Source organism: Sander vitreus, unplaced genomic scaffold (assembly GCF_031162955.1).
Source record: "Sander vitreus isolate 19-12246 unplaced genomic scaffold, sanVit1 ctg523_0, whole genome shotgun sequence".
NCBI classification, from domain to species: domain Eukaryota; kingdom Metazoa; phylum Chordata; class Actinopteri; order Perciformes; family Percidae; genus Sander; species Sander vitreus.
In genome coordinates this window covers 1,502-20,000 of record NW_027595624.1, presented here as the reverse complement: position 1 = coordinate 20,000, position 18,499 = coordinate 1,502, and the positions used below count along the sequence as shown (strand labels likewise).

At 46.6% G+C, this 18,499-nt stretch overlaps 1 protein-coding gene across 1 annotated transcript in view; it reads right to left on the bottom strand.

The window, feature by feature from the left end:
• Positions 1 to 18,246, bottom strand: part of LOC144514278 (NACHT domain- and WD repeat-containing protein 1-like) — a 22,952-nt gene extending 4,706 nt beyond the window's left edge. Inside the window, exons 1-9 of the mRNA XM_078245466.1 lie at positions 18,117 to 18,246; positions 15,599 to 15,763; positions 13,240 to 13,437; positions 12,791 to 12,913; positions 11,423 to 11,622; positions 7,705 to 7,989; positions 6,537 to 6,627; positions 5,792 to 5,940; positions 4,748 to 5,021 (exon numbers count right to left, since the gene is read on the bottom strand). Of these exons, the coding sequence (XP_078101592.1) occupies positions 4,748 to 5,021; positions 5,792 to 5,940; positions 6,537 to 6,627; positions 7,705 to 7,989; positions 11,423 to 11,622; positions 12,791 to 12,913; positions 13,240 to 13,437; positions 15,599 to 15,763; positions 18,117 to 18,246 (1,615 nt within the window). The remainder of the gene's footprint in view (positions 1 to 4,747; positions 5,022 to 5,791; positions 5,941 to 6,536; positions 6,628 to 7,704; positions 7,990 to 11,422; positions 11,623 to 12,790; positions 12,914 to 13,239; positions 13,438 to 15,598; positions 15,764 to 18,116) is intronic.
• Between the last annotated feature and the right edge of the window lie 253 nt (positions 18,247 to 18,499).

Here is an 18,499-nt window from a genome sequence, read left to right as displayed (position 1 = left end):
TCACGTCGAAAGGAGCCAGTTGAGGTGGTTCGGGCATCTGGTAAGGATGCCCCCTGGGCGCCTCCCTAGGGAGGTGTTCCAGGCACGTCCAGCTGGGAGGAGGTCTCGGGGGAACACCCAGGACTAGGTGGAGGGACGTCCAGCTGGGAGGAGGCCTCGGGGAAGACCCAGGACTAGGTGGAGGGACGTCCCAGCTGGGAGGAGGCCTCGGGGAAGACCCAGGACTAGGTGGAGGGATTATATCTCTAACCTGGCCTGGGAACGCTTCGGGATCCCCCAGTCGGAGCTGGTTAATGTGGCCCGGGAAAGGGAAGTTTAGGGTCCCCTGCTGGAGCTGCTACCCCCGCGACCCGACCCCGGATAAGCGGATGAAGATGGATGGATGGATAGTTTAAAAAAAACGTGCTGACCACCACGAAAAAAATGTCATAACCGTGTCCATGTACACAAATCAATTGTGTATATATATATATATATATATATATATATATATATATATATATATATATATACTGTGACGGCCCCTGTGTGATCTGGTGGAGCCTCTCTGTAGGAGTGATACCTCTCTGGTCTTACCCATCTTTGCTTTGATTGCAGATCTGGTGCACCTGGGAGCTGTGAGCTGATAAAGCTCCACCTGGTCAGACTACAGGCTCTCTTCACTGCAATCAGACATCAGCCATGGCCTGAGCATCCTGCCTGCCACATCTTGTTTTGAGTTTATTTAAGTTACAGAGACACACTTTGCACATTACAAAAGATATATTTAGTTTATCCATCCATCCATCCATCTTCATCCGCTTATCCGGGTCGGGTCGCGGGGTAGCAGCTCCAGCAGGGGACCCCAAACTTCCCTTTCCCCGGGCCACATTAACCAGCTCCGACTGGGGGATCCCGAGGCGTTCCCAGGCCAGGTTAGAGATATAATCCCTCCACCTAGTCCTGGGTCTCCCCCGAGGCCTCCTCCCAGCTGGACGTGCCTGGAACACCTCCCTAGGGAGGCGCCCAGGGGGCATCCTTACCAGATGCCCGAACCACCTCAACTGGCTCCTTTCGACGCAAAGGAGCAGCGGCTCTACTCCGAGCTCCTCACGGATAACTGAGCTTCTCACCCTATCTCTAAGGGAGACGCCAGCTACCCTCCTGAGGAAACCCATTTCGGCCGCTTGTACCCTGGATCTTGTTCTTTCGGTCATGACCCAGCCTTCATGACCATAGGTGAGGGTAGGAACAAAAACTGACCGGTAGATTGAGAGCTTTGCCTTCTGGCTCAGCTCTCTTTTCGTCACAACGGTGCGATAAATTGAATGTAATACCGCACCTGCTGTGCCGATTCTCCGACCAATCTCCCGCTCCATTGTCCCCTCACTCGCGAACAAGACCCCCAAGGTACTTGAACTCCTTCACTTGGGGTAAGGACTCATTCCCTACCTGGAGAAGGCACTCCATCGGTTTCCTGCTGAGAACCATGGCCTCCGATTTAGAGGTGCTGATCCTCATCCCAGCCGCTTCACACTCGGCTGCGAACCGATCCAGTGAGTGCTGAAGGTCACAGGCCGATGATGCCATCAGGACCACATCATCTGCAAAAAGCAGCGATGAGATCCCCAGCCCACCGAACTGCAACCCCCTCTCCACCCCGACTACGCCTGATATCCTGTCCATAAATACTACAAACAGGATTGGTGACAAAGCGCAGCTCTGGCGGAGGCCAACTCTCACCTGAAACGAGTCCGACTTACTGCCGAGAACCCGGACACAGCTCTCGCTTTGGTCGTACAGAGATTGGATGGCCCTGAGAAGGGACCCCTCACCCCTGTACTCCCGCAGCACCTCCCACAGTATCTCCCGGGGCACCCGGTCATACGCCTTCTCCAGATCCACAAAACACATGTAGACTGGTTGGGCATACTCCCAGGCTCCCTCCAGGATCCTTGCGAGAGTAAAGATCTGGTCCGTTGTTCCACGACCAGGACGGAATCCGCATTGTTCCTCTTCAACCTGAGATTCGACTCATCGACCGAACCCTCCTTTCCAGCACCTTGGAGTAGACTTTACCGGGGAGGCTGAGAAGTGTGATACCCCTGTAATTGGCACACACCCTCTGGTCCCCCTTTTTAAAAAGGGGAACCACCACCCTCGGTCTGCCACTCCTTAGGCACCGTCCCAGACTTCCACGCAATGTTGAAGAGGCGTGTCAACCAAGACAACCCTCCACACCCAGAGCTTTAAGCATTTCTGGACGGATCTCATCAATTCCTGGGGCTTTGCCACTGTGGAGTTGTTTAACTACCTCAGCAACCTCCACCAGGGAAATTGATGCCAATCCCCTCATCCTCCAGCTCTGCCTCTACCATAGAGGGCGATTAGTCGGATTTAGGAGTTCCTCAAAGTGCTCCTTCCACCGCCCTATTACCTCCTCAGTTGAGGTCAACAGCGCCCCATCCTTACTGTACACAGCTTGATGGTTCCCCCGCTCCCCTCCTGAGGTGGCGAACGGTTTTCCAGAAGCACCTTGGTGCCGACCGAAAGTCCTTCTCCATGTCTTCTCCGAACTTCTCCCACACACGCTGCTTTGCCTCTTTCACGGCAGAGGCTGCAGCCCTTCGGGCCCCTTCTGGTACCTTGCAACTGCCTCCGGAGTCGTCTGGGATAACATATCCCGGAAAGACTCCTTCTTCAGTCGGACGGCTTCCCTGACCACCGGTGTCCACCACGGTGTTCGTGGGGTTACCGCCCCTGAGGCACCTAAGACCCTAAGACCACAGCTCCTCACCGCAGCTTCAGCAATGGAAACTTTGAACATTGTCCACTCAGGGTTCAATGCCCCCAGCCTCCACAGGGATGCACGAAAAGCTCCGCCGGAGGTGTGAGTTGAAAGTCTGTCGGACAGGGGCCTCCTCCAGACGTTCCCAATTTACTCCGCACTACCCGCTTGGGCTTACCAGGTCTGTCCAGAGTCTTCCCCACCCCTGACCCAACTCACCACCAGATGGTGATCGGTTGACAGCTCCGCCCCTCTCTTCACCCGAGTGTCCAAAACATATGGCCTCAGATCAGATGAAACGATTATAAAATCGATCATTGACCTTTTGGGCCTAGGGTGCTCTGGTACCAAGTACACTTATGAGCATCCCTATAGTTCGAACATGGTGTTCGTTATAGACAATCCATGACTAGCACAGAAGTCCAACAACAAACAACCACTCTGGTTTAGATCAGGGAGGCCGTTCCTCCCAATCACGCTCTCCATGTGTCTCCATCATTACCCACGTGCGCGCTGAAGTCCCCCCAGCAGAACTATGGAGTCCCGACTGGAGCCCCCATGCAGGACTCCACTCAAGGTCTCCAAGAAGGCCGAATACTCTGAACTCTTGTTTGGTGCATATGCACAAACAACAGTCAGAGTTTTCCCCCCACAACCCGCAGGCGTAGGGAGGCGACCCTCTCGCCCACCGGGTTAAACTCCAACGTAGCGGCGCCAGCCGGGGGCTTGTGAGTATCCCCACACCCGCCCGGCGCCTCACACCCTGGGCAACTCCGGAGAAGAAAAGAGTCCAACCCCTATCCAGGAGTATGGTTCCAGAACCAAGACTGTGCGTAGAGGTAAGCCCCACCAGATCTAACCGGTAGCGCTCCACCTCCCGCACAAGTTCCGGCTCCTTCCCCCACAGAGAGGTGACATTCCACGCCCCCAGAGCCAGCCTCTGCTGCCCGGGTCTGGTCCGTCGAGGCCCCTGACCTTCACTGCCACCCATGTGGCAGCGCACCCGACCCCAGCGGTTCCTCCCACAGGTGGTGGGCCCAGTTTATTCTTTTTGTTAAATAAATCACTTTTTGATAATTTACGATGCTCGCTCTCCTCTTTTGTCATGGCCCTTGAGCCAGGTTATGATATACGTATATATATATATATACATATATATATATATATATTATATATATATATATATATATATATATATATATTAGAGATGCACCGATAGACCTGAATTGGCCGGTTTTCACGTGCTCGGCCATGACATATGGCGATTTCATGCTGGTCAACGCTCCAATTAACTGACAACATAAGTTATACGAGTTACAGTTCTCAAGGACACGCACACACACACACACACACACACACACACACACACACACACACACACACAGACACACACACACACACACACACACACACACAGACATACACACACACACACACACAGACACACACACACACACACACACACACACGACAGCACAGTCTCTTTCTCCTTTCTCGCAACTTCTCCTTTTCCCTCTCTTCTCTATTCTCGCACATGTAGGAACCTCGTAAATAAACCTGCAACATGGCAGCTGTTTGGAGATTCTTCAGCGTGTGTGCAGAACATAACAAGTGTGCAATATGCAACACCTGCACGGAGGAAGTAGGGCGTGGAGGGACGACACCAAAAACCAGAATCACATTATTTTAGTTGGATATCAGATGTGAAAAGAAGGAAATGGTTCTAACGTTGCTCTTTAGATGAGTGTGAGTTTCCCACCAGGAGTCATTGATATAGTTCTGTTTTATAGTGATCCATCATCTGTTCAACACATGTTCTATTAAAGAAAAGATAGAAAATAAATATTTGTGTGCTGTGAAGTGGTTAGAAAAAATGTATCGGTGCATCTCTAATACATACATATATATAGTATAGTATATACAGTATATTACTAAACCCAGAGACATGTCTGCGTCTCTGTGCTGTAACTGTGCAGCGACCTGTGTTGTTGTTCCAGCTGATGACCTCCGTCTGGCTCTGCTGTCGGACGTAGAAGACGCGGTCTGCGTCCTGAGTGACGGCCACGTGGGCGCAGCCTGCCGGGACGTGGGCGGTGGGTTTGTGGCATGTGTCGTAGTTTAGATTCCACAGGTGGATGCTGGCGGCAGCCGTCGAGGCTGAAACCACGAAGCGGTTGAACAGAAGGACAGACGTGACGGGAGTGTTTGAACCACACAGAGTGTCCAGCAACGCACCGGTGGTCACCGACCAGATCTGACAGAGAAAGTTCAGACAGAAGAACATTTAAACACTGTGACAGTCACACGCACTTGTTTAAGATGTATGTTTGCGGTGAGATACAGGGCTTTTACTTTGAAACAGATTGAGTACTGAAGCTTTTACTTTGAAATAGCTGGAAGGCTTTTACTTTGAAGAAACTTGTGCAGCTTTTACTTTGAAGAAACTTGAGTAGCTTTTACTTTGAAACAGCTGGAGAAGCTTTTACTTTGAAGAAACTTGTGCAGCTTTTACTTTGAAGAAACTTGAGTAGCTTTTACTTTGAAGAAACTTGAGTAGCTTTTATTTTGAAGAAACTTGTGCAGCTTTTACTTTGAAGAAACTTGAGTAGCTTTTATTTTGAAACAGCTGGAGAAGCTTTTACTTTGAAACAGCTGGATAAGCTTTTATTTTGAAACAGCTGGAGTAGCTTTTATTTTGAAAAAGCTGGAGTAGCTTTTACTTTGAAACAGCTGGAGAAGCTTTTATTTTGAAACAGCTGGAGAAGCTTTTACTTTGAAACAGCTGGAGAAGCTTTTATTTTGAAACAGCTGGAGAAGCTTTTACTTTGAAACAGCTGGAGTAGCTTTTACTTTTAAAACAGCTGGAGAAGCTTTTATTTTGAAACAGCTGGAGAAGCTTTTATTTTGAAACAGCTGGAGAAGCTTTTACTTTGAAACAGCTGGAGAAGCTTTTATTTTGAAACAGCTGGAGAAGCTTTTATTTTGAAACAGCTGCATCTACTGTTTGTTTCTAAAGACTGTTACTCGTATGAGTTGGTCAGCAGCTCCGGAGGCGAGCAGCCGGTTGTCTGATGAGACGCAGGCGGACAAAACGCTGTCGTCGTGTTGAAGGTCGAGGAATCCGTCCACAGAGTTTCTGTCGATGTTAAAGAGGCTCAGAGTCTGATCACTTCCTGCAGAGGACGCAAACACAGTTACACCGAAAAACGTTTATACATGCACATAAGAATCACGGTCACTCTAAGAAATCAGGTTTCCATTCCTACAGAGATAGACGTTATTGTTAAAGAGGAAGATCCTTTTAGTTTAACATGAAACAGCCCCGAAATCACCATCACCAAACTACACCAGACTCCATGTAAATAATCAGGACTTTTAGCGTGTATAGAGCCAGCATATCTCCACCAGACTCCATGTAAATAATCAGGACATTTAGCGTGTATAGAGCCAGCATATCTCCACATGTAAATGGGTGAATTAAGGGTTTATTTCAACCAAACCAGAGTGGTGATTGTTGGAACAGTGGAAAGATGAACCAAGATGGCTTTTAATAGTTTTATTTAGTTTCTGTCCACTTTGCATGAAGTGTGTTCTACGATGCTAAAAGTCCTGATTATTTACATGGAGTCTGGTGTAGTTTGGTGATGGTGATTTTGGGGCTGTTTCATGTTAAACTAAAAGGATCTTCCTCTTTAACTAAAAGGTCTATCTCTGTATGGATCCTTTCATAATGTTGTCAGAAACTTTGGTCCAGGTTCATGAGTCGTACCTACTAACAGTATCTTTTCATCTTCAGTGACTGAAAGCAAAGAAGGAACCAGAGGAAACTTGTTGGCTGTCCATTTGCCCGTCTTGGAAATCTGCAGACAGGAAGGTAAATATCATCATCATCAGTTGTTTAATTATAATTCTGGAAGATTATAACGTTACTGTAGTGAGTGGCGAAGACTGTGCAAAGACTAAAGTGACACCATCTCACATCTAAGGACAATCTATCATAATGTCTCTGAGTTTTTAAATCACACTAAAACTAGAAACTACGCACTAAATGCTGTGTGGACTAGCCAGACCCTCCTGCACAGCACAGCGGAGGAAGGTCTGGACATGCGAGACTAGTCACAGACTATAAGATTTTACTACCAAGCCTTCAAAGTTAGGATAATATCAAACATGTTTCATTTTGTCAGAACGTCAAGACGGGAAAAAGACTGACTGGGACTGAGTTTAATGCACCTAGTCTCGCTTTGTCAGACCGTCCTCCACAGAGCTGCGAAGGAAGGTCTGTCTAGTTCACACAGCATTTACTGGATGGGAGAAAAACGTGCTCTGGTTTATTGGCATTTCTTTAAACCAATCACAATCGTCTTGGGCGGGGCTAAGCGACAGACGGAGCCACGGTGCCTCTGCTAAAGAGCCTCAGGAAGGAACTTGTTTTGGTGGAACATTTTTACGTTCAAAGGTTGTTTAAGGCTATGTTTAGACGGAAACAATCTGAAGAGAAAACACAAAACGCGTGCATATGGTGACGCAAAAGTGTGTGACATGTGATGTAGTATGCACCCCAGGAGGCTAGTTGGTAGTGTGACGCACGGCCACACAACACCACCAAGTCCACGCCTGCTAGAAACTTCCTCTTACTTCTCTCCCTAGTAGCACCAAGCCAACAGCAAAAGATGACAGTTTAGTCTGGACAGACGAGGAGGTGGAGGTATTGCTCCAAACAATGCACACACAAACACACACACACACACACACACACACACACATGCACACACACACACGTGCACACACACACGTGCACACACACACGCGCACACACACACGCGCGCGCACATGCACACACACACACACACAGAATCAACTTTCTGGCAACACAACTTCTACAATAGTAATTTAAATAAAAAAGAAAGCTTCACAATTGCAAAAAACAAACCAACCTGATGGAGGAATCCTGCTTTAGAAACCACAAACACTTTCCCTCGTTGTGGTAACGTCACCGATTCCACCACAGTCAACCGTCTCTGGGAGTTTTCCTGCCGAGTCTCAACGGTTTGAGCCTCATCATTAGGATGAGATATTCTCACCAGACCAGAAGCACACAGAGTAACTACAGATTCTCCCAGAACTCCCAGAACCACCGAGCCGCCATCTTTATCTTCATCATCATCATTATTACAGCTGCTGCTGAAGAGCTCCGCCCCGTCCAGCTTCCACACCTTTACCTGCAACAACAACAACCAAACAGTAAAAACGTGCAGCAGTAACAGCAAGAATAGTAACTGTAAACTGTACACTGTAAAAAACAGCGGTGGAATGTAACAGTATGTTCTTACAGAATTCTGTGAAATGATCACAAACTGTTAGCGCATTCCGTAGTGGTGGCACGGAATGTGTGAAAATTCCGTGTGGCCACCACGGAATGTGTGAAAATTCCGTGGTGGCCACCACTGAAAACAATGCCAATGTAAAGTCAATGAGAAGATGACGTAGCATTAAGAGCGACTACGGTAGCGAGTAGTATGTAAGGCCGAAATTCCACGTAAGGTTGGTTGGGGTGGTGGATGGGTCAAACAACACAGGACTTTCACCCAGGAGAAAGTTGCCACTGTCGCACTGAATGCTTGCTCTTGGGGGAATTACTGGAATTGTTGGGTCTTTGTAAATTATAGAGTGTGGTCTAGACCTACTCTATCTGTAAAGTATCTTGAGATAACTCCTGTTATGAATTGATGCTATAAATAAAATTGAATTGAATTGAGGAGACTGGGGATCGTGTCCCGCATGTCACGTTTCCTAAAGTGTCTTTCTTCTTTTCTTGAACCCAACCGTCCCGTTCTTCTCGCATGTCACAGAACCGTAAGCCCACCCACGACCTTTTCCTGAACCCAACCTTCCCGTTCTTCTCTCGTTTCACGGAAATGTAAGTCCACCAACGACCGTTCCCTAAACCCAACCGTCCCGTTCTTCCCATGTGTCCCGGAACCGTAAGCCCACCCACGACCTTTTCCTGAACCCAACCTTCCCGTTCTTCCCATGTGTCCCGGAACCGTAAGCCCACCCACGACCTTTTCCTGAACCCAACCTTCCCGTTCTTCCCATGTGTCCCGGAACCGTAAGCCCACCCACGACCTTTTCCTGAACCCAACCTTGCCGTTCTTCCCATGTGTCACGGAACCGTAAGCCCACCCACGACCTTTTCCTGAACCCAACCTTCCCGTTCTTCCCATGTGTCACGGAACCGTAAGCCCACCCACAACCTTTTCCTGAACCCAACCGTCCCGTTCTTCTCTCGTTTCACGGAAACGTAAGCCCACCCACGACCGTTCCCTAAACCCAACCTTCCCGTTCTTCCCATGTGTCACGGAACCGTAAGCCCACCCACGACCTTTTCCCTGAACCCAACCTTCCCGTTCTTCCCATGTTTCACGGAACCGTAAGCCCACCCACGACCTTTTCCTGAACCCAACCTTCCCGTTCTTCCCATGTGTCACGGAACCGTAAGCCCACTCACGACCTTTTCCTGAACCCAACCTTCCCGTTCTTCTCGTTTCACGGAACCGTAAGCCCACCCACGACCTTTTCCTGAACCCAACCTTCCCGTTCTTCCCATGTGTCACGGAACCGTAAGCCCACCCACGACCTTTTCCTGAACTTAAGGGGCCCGTGTTTATTTAACGGAATTCTGTGCGATCAGGTTGAATGTAACTAAGTACCCTTACTCCAGTACTGTACTTAGTACAAATTAGGGGGTTTCAAATGAATCATTGCATCGATGCATCGTGATGCAGCCGCGGACGTAGCGACAGACAATAATCGATTATTTCCTACTGATGTTTGCTCATTTTCCGTTCGCTGCTTTTTCTGTTTTTGTCTGCTGTGTTCAGACGCCGCTATATTCAGGAAGTGTCATGTTTAAGAGCAGATGCAATTGAAATGGGAGTTCAGATACACCTGACTGCTTGAATTTGTTGATGAAAACCACGTGTTGCAATATGTAATAATGCTGCGGCAGTCAAACCCGTAACTTACTCACCGTGAACTGGTACCAGATCGGTGTACTCCCAGTTACAGTTTTTGACGTCACACACACATTAACAACAATGGCAACCCCTGTTGATGCTGTACAGACGACGGTGATTAACGGTGAGAAATAGAAATAAATAGACATAAATAGACATGAATAGGCAACGTAAAGTAATTCCGCACATTGTAATCAAAATAATACACATATTATTGTGTACTACTACAGGTTATGTTTATTAAATTAACTCAACTGTACAATGACCAAAGACAGAACTAATTATAAATGATTCAACCCATCCTCTTCATCAGAATTTTTTAAGAAGTAACAGGTCAAGTGGCAGACTCCTGCAAAGGAAAATTAGGACTACAAGGTACAGCAAGTCTTTTGTGCCTACAGCAATTAGACAGCACAACAATAGACTTATAAGCTCTTAGGCATCTTAAACTATGAGCATACTGTATATATCAACACTCAACTTTTAAATACATGCTTGTTATGTTTCCTCAATGTTTTTACTGCCTTGTCTGTCTTGTCCTTGTTTTCCTGTTTTTTAATGTTTTGTATTTATGTTTTTAATGTTATGCAGTAGGCTGTATAACGATGGAGCGTGTAATGGTGACCACATGAATTTCCTACTTAATAATAATAAAGTTTACGAACTCGTAAAATCAGGACGTTTGGACAGTGGCTGTCAGCGTCTGATGTGACGAAAAAGGCGTCTTTCAGCGTGTTTGTGTAACGCACCGGGGAGAGCAGCAGTTAGAGAGGATTTAGAGAGGAGTATGTAAGGAGGTTGGTTGGGGGGGTGGATGGGTCAAACAAACACAGGACTTTCACCCAGGAGAGAGGGGTTCACGTCCCGCTTGTCACACTTGCTATAGTCGTTTCTTTCTTTCCTCCCGCGTGTCACAGAACCGTACGCTCACCCACGACCCTTTCCTTAACATAACTGCGTCAAAAGGGACGGCAATAGTCCAGACCAAGCACGTTTACTTATAGCGCTAAAGGGACGGCAATAGTCCCGACCAAGCACGTTTACTTATAGCGCTAAAGGGACGTCAATAGTCCCGACCAAGCGCGTTTACTTATAGAGCTAAAGGGACGGCAATAGTCCCGACCAAGCACGTTTACTTATAGCGCTAAAGGGACGTCAATAGTCCCGACCAAGCGCGTTTACTTATAGCGCTAAAGGGACGGCAATAGTCCCGACCAAGCACGTTTACTTTGACGCTAAAGGAGACTTTTAGCGTCAATAAGAACGACAAAGGCACCTGACCAAGCGTCCAGATTTTACGAGTTGGGTGTGAGAACGTGTTGTCATGATATGATGACGCCCCAACGGGCAAGTAGGTTGTTACATTTACTTGTCCGACGCAGCGTTTTACTTTCCCCAGGCCATCAGGCATTGCCTGGTCCTACCAGACTCGTACAGAAAATGAAAATTGAGTGGAAGTACGTAGGAGGGCGGAGCCAGGCTACATCGGGCAACCCTTTATTGTTGAACCCTGTATAAGGACCTACATGTGGTACCAGTGGTAGTTACCTAATAATGTCATATTATTACTGTGTAAATACCAGCTAAATACTTGGTAGTTAGGGGACTGTAAAAGGAAGGGTTCCTGAAGTATTACCTGTGTCCTGGTGTAAACAAAGATCAGCTTATCAGACAGGTGGAGGTGTACGGAGGAAGGGGCGGAGTCAACAGGCAGCGCCTCCTGGACGCAGAGCAGCTGTTGGCCGTCCGTCAGGCTCCAACTCCTCAGAGACCCGTCAGCAGCCAATGAGAGGCAGTGGGCGGAGCTGTCCGTCACTTTGACCGACAAAACGGCACCTACACACGGATTAAAAGGGGGGGGGGGGGAATCAATTCACGTATGTATCTTTTTTTTTGGGACCATTTTTAAAATCAATTTTGCCTAAAATCAATATTTTTAGGGCCCGAGCACTGACTTATTATTACACGCAATGAATCGCCTTTTTGAGGGGTTTAACATACTCAAAAACTCTTGGCGGTCGCATCAGATATTCTAATGGTTTCATAAATAGTCGTTAAAAAATGGCTCGCTCACTTTAACGTAGACTTACGAAACGTGGTACACATATGTAGCATCTCAAGACGTACAAAAAAGCTCATTGGAGCCATACCCTAAACCCAACAGGAAGTCCGCCATTTGTAATTGATTGTACGAAATTAGCGCGATTTTAGCCATTTCCATGTCGTACTTTAACCAACTCCTCCTAGAGATTTCATCCGATCGACTTCAAATTTGGTCTGTGCCATCTTAAGACCATAAAGATGAAAAGTTGTTAAAAGAAAAAGTTTTCGTCATAGGGTATGGCCGTGGTGGGGCGGCCATTTTGTTCATTTCGCCATCGAAACAGAAAGTGGGTTAGCTTTAGTGTACATTGTCCAATTGGCTCGAAACCTTTCAGGATTTATAAGAGTCCAACCCTGAGGACATCTACAGGCCGATATTGGCTCAAAGTCATAGCGCCCCCTAGTGGCGACAGGAAGTAGGCCTAAAAGTCAAGGTGCTATACTTTTAATGAACTCCTCCTAGAGATTTCACCCGATCAACTTCAAATTTGGTTTTTGCTATCTCAACACCTTAACGATGAACATTTATTAAAAGCTTGAGTGTTTGTCCAACAGTGTGGGAATGAAAACAATCAGTTTTTAGAAATGTCTCACGATATAATATATATATATATATATATATATATATCTATATACATGCTATATAGGGAACGACCAAACCAGATTTTGGACACTCACTGAAAACACATTGTTGCGTGACTTGCGTCAGGAGATGCGCCCGTTGTTTGTGTGACAGATGCGGGCGCGCCCAGCATCATGTAAACAAACCCAAAGAATAATACTTCTAATACGTCCCTGAAACAAACCGAGCACCCAGCAGTAAAGTAAAAGGTTTTATATTATATATGTTCCATGTTACATTTCCACTAAAGTCAGCTCCATTTTTCCTTTTCAGACTGACCCGTGTGTCCCAGCAGCGAGTGTAGGAGCTGCTGGTCAGCGAGGCTCCAGACCGCCACCCCGCCGTCGTCTGAACCTGCAACCAGAAGCTCCGCCTCCACGCTGACGTCCACACAGAGCACACCTGGAGACACGGACACAGGTGAGATCTCTGCTGCTGCACCTGTCGCATAATATATAATATATATATATATATACACACACACACACACACACACACACCATGTTTTCATCCACACATTTTCATATATATATATATATATATATTTATAATATCAATTGATATTGAATGAAAAATGGCGCATGGAAACATTTTTGATTACATTTAATGAGCATCGACAAAGTTTATACGTTAGATCTCATCGGATTTTCTCTTAATAACAGCTTATCCCAGAATGCATCAGTTGTGCAGCCAGACTACTTTCAGAGTAACGTTGTGATGTTTCTGACCTCCCTGCAGCCTGCTCAGTGTGTGTTGCAGCGCCCCCCCTGGCGGCAGCAGGAAGCTGCTCTTGGGAACAAGGCTCGGATCGGGACACGTCAGTAACCACTCCTCACAATGGCTGCACAGCCGGCCAATCACAGAAGGGAAGGCTGTAGCCAAGGAGCAGAGTCTGGCCAACAGCTCGGTGTAGAACAGAGACATGTCTGGAACCAGAAACAACAACAGTTTACTGCGTTTGTTGACTTTCTGTCTGTCTGTCTGTCTGTGTCTGTCTGTCTGTCTGTCTGTCTCTCTGTCTCTCTGTCTGTCTGTCTGTCTGTATGTATGTCTGTCTGTCTGTCTGTCTGTCTGTCTCTGTCTCTTTGTCTGTGTCTGGTTGTCTGTCAGTCTGTCTGTCTGTCTGTCTGTCTGTCTGTCTGTCTGTCTGTCTGTGTCTCTTTGTCTGTGTCTGTCTGTCTTTCTGTCTGTGTGTGTCTTTGTCTGTGTCTGTCTGTCTGTGTGTGTCTGTCTGTGTCTATCAGTCTGTCTGTCTGTCTGTCTCTTTGTCTGTGTCTGTCTGTCTGTCTGTCTCTTTGTCTGTGTCTGGTTGTCTGTCAGTCTGTCTGTCTGTGTCTCTTTGTCTGTCTGTCTGTCAGTCTGTCTGTCTGTCTGTCTGTCTGTCTCTTTGTCTGTGTCTGTCTGTCTGTGTCTCTTTGTCTGTGTCTGTCTGTCAGTCTGTCTGTCTGTGTCTCTTTGTCTGTGTCTGTCTGTCTGTGTGTGTCTCTTTGTCTGTGTCTGTCTGTCTGTCTGTGTGTCTGTGTGTCTCTTTGTGTCTGTCTGTCTGTCTGTCTGTGTGTGTCTCTGTGTCTATCAGTCTGTCTGTCTGTCTCTTTGTCTGTGTCTGGTTGTCTGTCAGTCTGTCTGTCTGTGTCTCTTTGTCTGTGTCTGTCTGTCAGTCTGTCTGTCTGTGTCTCTTTGTCTGTGTCTGTCTGTCTGTCTGTCTGTCTGTCTGTCTCTTTGTCTGTGTCTGTCTGTCTGTCTGTCTGTCTGTGTGTGTCTGTGTCTATCAGTCTGTCTGTCTGTCTGTCTGTCTGTCTCTTTGTCTGTGTCTGTCTGTCTGTGTCTGTGTATGTCAGTCTCTCTGTCTGTCTCTCTGTCTGTGTCTCTCTGTCTGTCTGTCTTTCGTTCTAAGTGTCGCTTTTTGGTCACTCTTTTTGAAAATAATCGTAATAGTTGGACATTTCACAGGTAAATCTGTCATAATGAACATGGACAGGAATAAATAAATAAATAATCATATACTGTGTACAAATTTCAAGAGAAGCCAATCAAGGGAATTCAGGTTCTTAAAAGCCACAGTAATAAAATAATCCCTAGCACGTCTAGTTCTTAACATAGGTAGCCTAAAACGTCCTTAATCTGCTCCTTTAAACTCCCCAAAGAGTGGGTGAGTTTAAAGCCTAACTCTCGCCAAAATGCAACCTAGGGTCTTTCTGTGAATGTACCTGAGTCAAACTTTCGTTTAAAAGTATATTTAGGACGGAAACACCACTTTTAAGATTGACCGTATTCTGGTTTTTGGGTCAGATGGTCTTGTGAATGGGAGAGCTAGGGGCGCTACGATGCTAGCCTCAAAATATCTATGTTTAACCCACTAAGAAGGCTCGACACAACATGAGACTTTGCTCCAAGTATCACCAGGGACTCTACACCTTAACCACAGCACTGACAACATTGGTTGTGTTCACAGAGTTTACTAAAAAGAGGTTTTGAGGAACTCACCGTAGCTCTTGTTGTTTACGCTATCCGCCATCTTCCCAGTCAGAAACCATTGATTTCTGAATGCAACGTAACAGGGAAGAGAGTAAAGATGGAAAGCTCCTAAAGCTTAGTTCCATATAAATGCACGGATTATTTCTCCTCCTTGACCTCGTAGTTGAAAAAGGAGCCTCATATGGAGTCCGTTCATTCACATTCAGAGATCGACTCGTTGTGACTGCCGAGGTGGTAGCAGCCGGAAACAACAACAGCTAACGTGAGTTGTTCAAAACCTTTCGTTTAGTAAACTCTGGGAACACAACCAATGTTGTCAGTGCTGTGGTTAAGGTGTAGAGTCCCTGGTGATACTTGGAGCAAAGTCTCATGTTGTGTCGAGCCTTCTTAGTGGGTTAAACATAGATATTTTGAGGCTAGCATCGTAGCGTCCCTAGCTCTCCCATTCAGAAGACCATTTGACCCAAAAACCAGAATACGGTCCATCTTAAAAGTGGTGTTTCCGTCCTAAATATGCTTTTCAACGAAAGTTTGACTCGGGTACATTCACAAAAAGACCCTAGGTTGCATTTTGGCGAGAGTTAGGCTCTAATGTGACTGGGAGTAACTGACCCAAGTGAGTGTCTAGCAGGTCCAGACTGGGTTCGATGAGGACTAGGGCGTCTCGGAGCAGACTGGTCTCGATGCAGACCAAGTACTGGGAGCACTGGTCCAGGTCCTGGATCACACTGGACACGCCGCACACCCGGCTCTTACAGAACAGCCACTCAGCGCTGCCTGCATGGGAACATTAATATTCATTCATTCATCCACTGTCCATCTGTCTGTTCATTCATTCATCCGCTGTCCATCTGTCTGTCTGCCTGTCTGTTCATTCATTCATCCACTGTCCATCTGTCTGTCTGCCTGTCTGTTCATTCATTCATCCACTGTCCATCTGTCTGTCTGCCTGTCCATTCATTCATCCACTGTCCATCTGTCTGTTCATTCATTCATCCACTGTCCATCTGTCTGTCTGCCTGTCTGTTCATTCATTCATCCACTGTCCATCTGTCTGTCTGCCTGTCTGTTCATTCATTCATCCACTGTCCATCTGTCTGTCTGCCTGTCTGTTCATTCATTCATCCACTGTCCATCTGTCTGTTCATTCATTCATCCACTGTCCATCTGTCTGTCTGCCTGTCTGTTCATTCATTCATCCACTGTCCATCTGTCTGTCTGCCTGTCTGTTCATTCATTCATCCACTGTCCATCTGTCTGTCTGCCTGTCTGTTCATTCATTCATCCACTGTCCATCTGTCTGTCTGCCTGTCTGTTCATTCATTCATCCACTGTCCATCTGTCTGTCTGCCTGTCTGTTCATTCATTCATCCACTGTCCATCTGTCTGTCTGCCTGTCTGTTCATTCATTCATCCACTGTCCATCTGTCTGTTCATTCATTCATCCACTGTCCATCTGTCTGTCTGCCTGTCTGTTCATTCATTCATCCACTGTCCATCTGTCTGTCTGCCTGTCTGTTCATTCATTCATCCACTGTCCATCTGTCTGTTCATTCATTCATCCACTGTCCATCTGTCTGTCTGCCTGTCTGTTCATTCATTCATCCACTGTCCATCTGTCTGTTCATTCATTCATCCACTGTCCATCTGTCTGTCTGCCTGTCTGTTCATTCATTCATCCACTGTCCATCTGTCTGTCTGCCTGTCTGTTCATTCATTCATCCACTGTCCATCTGTCTGTTCATTCATTCATCCACTGTCCATCTGTCTGTCTGCCTGTCTGTTCATTCATTCATCCACTGTCCATCTGTCTGTCTGCCTGTCTGTTCATTCATTCATCCACTGTCCATCTGTCTGTCTGCCTGTCTGTTCATTCATTCATCCACTGTCCATCTGTCTGTTCATTCATTCATCCACTGTCCATCTGTCTGTCTGCCTGTCTGTTCATTCATTCATCCACTGTCCATCTGTCTGTCTGCCTGTCTGTTCATTCATTCATCCACTGTCCATCTGTCTGTTCATTCATTCATCCACTGTCCATCTGTCTGTCTGCCTGTCTGTTCATTCATTCATCCACTGTCCATCTGTCTGTCTGCCTGTCTGTTCATTCATTCATCCACTGTCCATCTGTCTGTTCATTCATTCATCCGCTGTCCATCTGTCTGTCTGCCTGTCTGTTCATTCATTCATCCACTGTCCATCTGTCTGTTCATTCATTCATCCGCTGTCCATCTGTCTGTCTGCCTGTCTGTTCATTCATTCATCCACTGTCCATCTGTCTGTCTGCCTGTCTGTTCATTCATTCATCCACTGTCCATCTGTCTGTCTGCCTGTCCATTCATCTGCATCCATCTGTCTGTCTGCCTGTCTGTTCATTCATTCATCCACTGTCCATCTGTCTGTCTGCCTGTCTGTTCATTCATTCATCCACTGTCCATCTGTCTGTCTGCCTGTCTGTTCATTCATTCATCCACTGTCCATCTGTCTGTCTGCCTGTCCATTCATTCATCCACTGTCCATCTGTCTGTTCATTCATTCAGCCACTGTCCATCTGTCTGTCTGCCTGTCCATTCATTCATCCACTGTCCATCTGTCTGTTCATTCATTCATCCGCTGTCCATCTGTCTGTCTGCCTGTCTGTTCATTCATTCATCCACTGTCCATCTGTCTGTCGGCGATCCTCCCTCTATCACACACTCATGCACTCACACACTAACAGAGATGTGGGACAGTGTTTCTGTCTTCACGAGCAGCTCTTCGTATCACTTGACAAAGTATCAGGGTTTCTAGAAGTGTAATGTGTCTCCTGTTCTCTGAAGCCCAAACCTCGCGGATATGGGTGCTGCCATCCTGTAATTTTAGAGCCCGAGTCTGTGCAGTAGTGATTGAAGTCCCGCCCACACACACACCCGACCAATCACGAGTCAATCTGAGCTGTCAATCATGACGTTTCAGCTCGTTATTATAGCATCAAATAACTAATAAAAACAACTACAATTTTATGAACCATACTTTAAATTCAAATCACACATAAAGTGACAAAAAAAGTACTCTTTTTTTAATGTATTTATTTCTTCAAACTTTTTTAATACTAACCAATATTAATACTGAGCCTGTTCCCACGTCTTACCGATGACTTCTTGTTGCAGCTCGTCCCACAGACCGGCGTGCAGCAGATGATACGGCAGCTCCTGGAGCTTCCTGACGTTGGCCAATCCTGGAGCAAACCACAGCGGCTGGGGCGGGACCTGTGACCCCATTCAGCCAATCAAAACACATGAATGAACAGACAGGTTAACTTCCACAGTTAGACTACACTAACGTGTGTGTGTGTGTGCGTGTGTGTGCATTGTCACATTGAGTATTATAAGCACACCAATCATCTGTTTTTTAATTCACATTTGCTGAAATTTATGGACATTGTTACATTCAAAACTGCACAATTGATGTTTAAAGTTAAAGAAAATAATTTACCATGTAACATACGTGCAATGTTTAATGTAAGAGACGGGG